Below are 6,648 nucleotides of genomic sequence, written 5' to 3'. Positions count from 1 at the left end.
GGAAAAGATGTAGACAATGCATGTAATATTTCTCTGATAACGTCCTGTTGAAACACATTCTCTTCTGGATATTTGTGTATACCCATAACTGTAATAAAATCCACTCTTCGTGTTATGAGATGGCGGGATTTAAAGGGCTCTTGTGGGCATGTGTAAATGTTTGTGTACAGCGACACCATTCGGTCCATCAATGAAATCGCATTTCACAAATACAGCGCAAATGAAAAGTCTTGACCACAGAACAATGGGGTGAATGTAAACAATAACTGTATTGTACCTCTATATGCAATTTAATAGCCATATACATACGTGCAATGATCTATAAGCGTATATAAGATTAAATACTTTTGGAAAGTTGAAGTTTCATACAGTTTAATATGCTTTGTATTTAAAACTCAAATTAATTTAGCTAAATTATTGGGGTATAGCATTAATTGAAAGGCATTAAATTAAAATTTGGCATTTAAATATATATTAAGCTTGTTGGTTAAATACCCCATATTATGCGTTAATAATAGCCTGCGAAAAAAATCTAATAAAACCAATGCATTTTTTGTTTAAATAAGTTACTCTACATAATATGATGTCCAGAATAATATTTGATATTTTCTTGATTGTAGGCCTTGTGTTTGACACAATGCTTTACGTTTTTAGTAGCTATATGAGGATTATAGTCATTATTCAAATGATGATATCATGCAAGTCATTTGTCTTTGACTCATAATGTGGGGATTTGCAGGGAGAGTTTCGCTGGCGCTGGAATCGTGCGGAAAGGCGATGCCACTACAATTGATGCAGCTAAACATCAGTGGGTAAGGCCATCTTCCAGACAACAGCGCGGTAAATGACATGAAAGCAACGTTACAGCACGGTGCACGTCACTAAGGGGGACAGCACATAGCCTACAGCCAAGTGGACAGCAATGGCACCGATAAGACCAAACGCGAAACGCATCGAATTTGCGGAAGTGAGCGAGCGGGTGGGGCCTCGACGGTAATGTGACCACAGACGCCGTTAGGATTGCGTGAAACGAAGCGTTATGTATGACCCTACGAAGACCCGAGGAGGATTTTAAGACCGGACCCGAAATAAGACGAGGACGTGCGCAATGTTGAAGGAGCGACTGAAATAGTGTTGATATGCACTAATTGCTGGCGCTGAGTGAGGGGTCTAACTAACTAACACCAAGAGGATTACCATCATCATCATCACCATCTTCACACGAGCGAGATCTCATGACTGGAAGCAATGTGAAACGCTGATATCGCTCATTCCTTCAGTATATTGAGGAATAATAATGAACAACGCGCAAGATATGTCTCCCGATTTTGTCTTGATGCGCCTGGTCTCCGCGGCCGAGGACGACCGCTTGGACGAGGAGAATGGGAATCTGTCGTCGGTGGCTATCAAGGGGAACTTTGAATGCACACAGAATCACGGCCACATCTCGGCGGTGAACAAAGCTCCGCAGGCCAGCGGAACGGAGGCACCTGACTCGGGAGGGATGGCGAACAGACCTGCGCTGTCTGCGCCGCCGCCTCCTCTTCATTCAGCCGAGGCCCACGGGTACGATCTCACGCACCGAGGTGGAATGGGGCCTCAGCTGTTGGTGTTCAGAAACATATCGAGAGACTCCGAGGGATTCGTCGAGAGCAGATCGGAGGAACAGCGGAGAGCTTTTGAGGACCAAGCGGCGCTTGCTTCCGAGTCTGGCGCTGTGGATGCTCAGCATCCGCCTACATGGACGCTGCATCCGCAGCTCAAGCTGCCAGTGGTTGCTACGGACACGGATGGAGCCGAGCTGTGCCACCGGCATCGCTTGATCACCGACAACCAAGACTGGCCGCCGGTGGTGGATCACAAAACGAGCTCGGTGACGGCGCAGCGGCAGCTCCATCAGCTGCCCGACGGTCCTGTTCTGGAGCTGGCGAGGAAATTCGGCGAGCTGGGTGTCGCTCCGGTTCCCGAGTTTCTCCTCAAGGATGGCGAGCTGCAGCGCTGCTCGTGTCAAAGCGTGCTCGGCTCGGCTGGAATCAGACAAGGAGAGGACCCGACCGAGACCAGCGATGCGCTGCTGGTGCTGGAGGGCCTCGGGTCAGAGGAGGTGAACGGCCTGGGCATCAATGCGTGCCAGAAGACCGAGTCTCAGAACGCGGAGCCGGGTGCTTTTGCGCTCAAGTGTTTCCCTTCGGTGGTGTCCGGGGGACTTTGCTCGCCGGCGTGTTGCTTGTTACGAGACTCTGTAAACACCAGGCCTCAGGCTCCTGCCAGCGACAGACTGACTCCAGAGGTCCCGACCCAAACCAAACCCAGCCAGGGCACCCCGTGCTCCAGCCAGGCGTCGACGCCGAAGTCCCGGCCGGACCGGAGCGCGACCCGGGCGCATCTTTCCCCTGCGAGCGGAGGAGAGAAGACTCTGAAAGTACCAGGGAAATCCAGGAAGGGCTCGCTTAAAATCCGTCTGAGTAAACTTTTCAGAACTAAAAGCTGTAGTGGCTCTAACAACCTTTTGGACAAGAGACCTTCAGTCACGTTCTCCATATCCTCTGCGGGCAGTTTAGTGGACATGTCCGGAGCGAGCGGTGGAGAACAAGACACGGCCAGGTGAGTCCATCCGCCCCAAACAATCTTAATGAAATACTGGAACTTGAAACTTTTGTATAGGCCTAATTTTATTTACATGTGTATATATTTTCCTGTGACTTTATGTCTATATACTGCATTATTTGAGGACAATTTCGTGTTCGTTTTCATACAACATAAACCATAAATCGTAAAAATGTTAATTAATAAAGGGGGTTGCAATATTTTCCCACACATGCAGAAATTATTGATTTCTTTTTCTAATTGCATTGACTGCTTTAAAATAAGAGACAGGACAGAATATGCTTAACTGATTAATTTCCTATTTGGGTTTGTGTATATATGCTTTATTTTTTTAGATTACATTTTTTTCCAATGCATTGTTAGATGCCAGTGTTTCCTGTCATATGCAAGGATTTGATTAACCATGACTGCTTTAAATGTTTACCCTATGTATTACATTTTAACTTTGTAATCTGTAACTTATTACATTTCCAAAGTAACTTTTCCAACTCTGACAACCATTGTAGTCTGGTCAGTAACCTATTGTTTGTACAGTGGCTTAATATTTGTGTGCAATTTTGAGTTGTAGGACAACACAGACCTTAATTTACGATCAAATCATAAACCTCTTTCCAAAGACACATTGGAAATTGTGTACGCATCACATGGCATATTAGCATTCATTGTCCTCTTACTTAGAAACTATGTCTTTTTAGCATGTTGTTAACCTTTAAATTTGTCCCTGAAGCAATTCAGTCAAAGATTTAGCCCCTCACACATACTGGTGATTAAAATGAATCAGAAAATTGGACACTTTTGGCCCTTTTCTTTTTAACATAATCTGTGTTACTTCATAATAAATATTCAACTAAAAATATAATTTCTGTCATAAACTTTAGATGATAAAAATACATTTCATTTCATCATCAACTTGTACTTAAAAAAATATCATCTTCTAAAGCATTGTACATTTAAGACTAAAAATTGTACTATGACTTGAGATAATGAAAACTGATATGTTGTCTTTCTTAAACGCTTATAATTTAAATGTCTTATTTTCTTTCTGCAGCCAGCCTGGACTAACAAGAGCACAAAGTGCTTTTTCTGCGGCCTCTTTTACTTCCGTTTTTACAGGTAAACCAAGATTTAAAGAAACATAATGGGGTGGAAGTTAAAGGAATCCTTGGAATATTTTAAATAAGGCACATTTGCAAACCACTAATGAGCTTACACAGTGCATGTGAAATAAAATGACACAGACACATGATTTGGATGAGATTAGTCTAATTTTCAGCCAGTCTTTGGAATGAAGCTATAAGATTGGATGCTGTTAATGTCGTTCTTATGGCTGTTGTCATTGTGGCTCTGGTCACAGGAGAGACCGTGTCCTTGGTTGATGTGGACATCTCTCAGAGAGGCAGGAACTCCCCTCATCCTCCCACTCCTCCACCTCCCCCTCGACGGAGCCTCAGTCTGTTAGGTGAGCCCCACTACAGATGTTACACACCTCCTCCATCTCCTTTGTTTCTGCTCTCCTTCATTCATACCTTTCACATCTCCATCTGTTTCACACTCTCGAAATATTTCTCCCCCATTCTTCGCCGTATATTACTTTATCCTTCGCACTGACACCTCTAGCTTCTGTGTCAGTTTGTGTGCATGGTTTGATACACTACCGTTTAAAAGTTTGGGGTTTGTAAGATTTTTTAAATGCATGTTTGAATAAAAACACAGAGGGATTGTGAACTATTATTGCAATTTAAAATCTGTGTTCTATTTTAATGTTATATAAAATGTATTGTTCACTAGCCATTACAGTCTTCAGTGTAGCATGAGCTTTCATATATTATTACAGTTTTCTGCTCAAGAAACTTTGCTTATCATTATCTATATTCTGGAAACCATGAAGAGTTTAGTTTGAACCTTTTTTAAATATAAAGTTCAAAAGAGTATAATTTATTTGTAACATCATTGATGGCCCTTTTCATCAATTCAACACATCCACAGCCATATAAAAGTTCATTTCTTAAAAAAATAAAAATAAATGTACTGACTCCAAACATTTGAACTTGGAATTAAGATTCATTTTGGGAGATTCACTTACAAGTGTCGGGCCACTAAATATAGACATACATATTTTTATTTCATTGTTATCCTAAAGAGATCAAGTTATAAAAGATTTAAAGTAAAGTAAAACTTCAAGTAAAATGACTTGAAGTATTTGTGCACCAAATCTAAGACATTGGCTGAAAGAAAGGGTAACAAATATTTCAAAGGAAAAGATAACTCATATATTAAGAGTTAATCTACAATATATTATTCAGTTTGGAGACCTTTCAAAATAACATATTCAAGTTGGAAATGTGTTGATAGATGACTAAATAAATGCATAAACATGGTCGATATATTTTGTGATCATTCAGACCAAATGCATTTAAACCAGATCACATTTGAATGTAAATGCTCATTTGTCTCACCTGCTCTCCTGTCAATCAAATATTCGACCAAAATCATCCATTTTTAAACTTTGCCAGGTGTGTGGCTTTAGAAGAAAACAATGATGAAATAATATAGGATCTCAAGGAAAAAATATTATTTATTTAAATTTTTATTTTTATGTAATTAAAAAATTTTTTTTGCGCCTTGTCCCTCTCCTCAAAATCCCATCACAAGTGTTCAAACTGCTGAGATGCATGTTGCACTTTTGTAAACGCAGGTTTTTCACCTCACCTCTGTGGTCAAACCCAAGGCGGATGTTAAAGATGCAGTGTAGGACGTCAGCCCACACGCTCATTCTTTCACTTCATTTCCCTTTCTTATTCATTCTTTTCATTTCATGGTTACCAGAGTCTCTGATTGCATTCTGCAAGCATAAAATTCACAGAAGCGCCACTTAAAGTGAGATACTGTGCAAGTCTATAGTTGTAGTTTGACTTCACCGGTGAGCAGTTCCATTTCTAAAAAAGTGAGACCTCTCTAGACACTTTTCCAGTTCATCTGCTCAGTGTGGCAGTGTGTGCTCTTTATACTGAAGATTGAAATGATCACAGTCCTGGAGATGTAGGTATTGGATCTATGAAGAAGCAATCTTGTCATGAGTGAATGGAGATGATTATAGGTATGTGGATTATTCAGTCAATGTGTGTTTGAAGTTGATTGTTTATCATGTTTAGGTTGGAGGTTATAAGGAATAATCCAGGTTTCAATACAAGTTAAGCTCAATTAAATGCTTTTGTGGAATAATGTTAGTAGCATGAAAATAATTTTGACTTGTTTTGTAAAAAGTAAAAGTAACATTACGCTGATGTTGCTGAAATGGAAGTGAAAAGGACCAATTTTCTGGAGGATTTAAGAGGATATAAAAATGTATTTTACAAAAATGTATTTCTCTTTTTTTTTAGCTATAAAGCTGTTTAATTAATTGTTGCAGATGACTGTACACTGAAAAGGTTTGTAAGTGATTTTTCCACCCAACAGTCATGTTAACACTCATATTGCTCACATCTTGTGGCTGCACTATTGAAATTTCTGTGGCAACTGACACTTAAAAATGTTGGATTGCAAATGTTCTTAAAAAATATGCATTATTATTGTAGTAAACTAATTTCAAAAATAAAATAAACACTATAAAAACTATAAACTAACTTTTTTTTTTAAATGACTAAAAGCATACAACAAAGTTACTAAAATTGTAATGAAGACTAAAATGAAAACTGAATGAATCAAAATAAATCAAATAACTAATCAAAGTGTTAATAAAAGCTACATAGTATCTCAAATAACACTGTATGAACCGGAATAATTCCTTTAAAGTAAATTTTTTAGCATCACATCGTGAGTGCGTGATCGAATGCACATGCCAGCGTATAGATTTATTTTTGTTTCCCCACGTTGCAGCTCACTGTGTCATATGCGTCCCGTCACGGTGTCTTAGTCTTCAAGTGCTATAAGAGGATCATCAGATATCGTCACATAATTGGAGGATCTGTCCTGCTCCATTATGGTTTAGACAGTCGAAACGACATGTTACTCATTCATTAAGCGCAGGTCATTGAATGCAAT

At 39.8% G+C, this 6,648-nt stretch overlaps 1 protein-coding gene across 1 annotated transcript; it reads left to right on the top strand.

Moving 5' to 3' along the window:
* Positions 1-643: 643 nt before the first annotated feature.
* On the top strand, positions 644-4,215 carry LOC113111313 (suppressor of cytokine signaling 7-like). Its single transcript, XM_026275938.1, has 3 exons — positions 644-2,604; positions 3,656-3,720; positions 3,962-4,215. The coding sequence occupies exons 1-3, from the start codon at positions 1,298-1,300 to the stop codon at positions 4,213-4,215; spliced, it is 1,626 nt and encodes a 541-aa protein (XP_026131723.1). The 5' UTR covers positions 644-1,297.
* Positions 4,216-6,648: the final 2,433 nt, after the last annotated feature.

Source organism: Carassius auratus, chromosome 11 (assembly GCF_003368295.1).
Source record: "Carassius auratus strain Wakin chromosome 11, ASM336829v1, whole genome shotgun sequence".
Taxonomy (NCBI): Eukaryota; Metazoa; Chordata; class Actinopteri; order Cypriniformes; family Cyprinidae; genus Carassius; species Carassius auratus.
The sequence above is the reverse complement of the archived record's forward strand: the minus strand, read 5'-3'. Positions and strand labels throughout refer to the sequence as shown.

What these genes read in the sequence shown, in the direction of transcription:
- LOC113111313 (XM_026275938.1), top strand. Translation starts at nt 1,298, where the DNA reads ATGAACAACGCGCAAGATATGTCTCCCGATTTTGTCTTGATGCGCCTG. An exon ending in GGAGAACAAGACACGGCCAG is followed by an intron (nt 2,605 to 3,655) that starts GTGAGTCCATCC and finishes TTCTTTCTGCAG; the next exon opens with CCAGCCTGGACTAACAAGAG. An exon ending in TTTTACTTCCGTTTTTACAG is followed by an intron (nt 3,721 to 3,961) that starts GTAAACCAAGAT and finishes CTCTGGTCACAG; the next exon opens with GAGAGACCGTGTCCTTGGTT.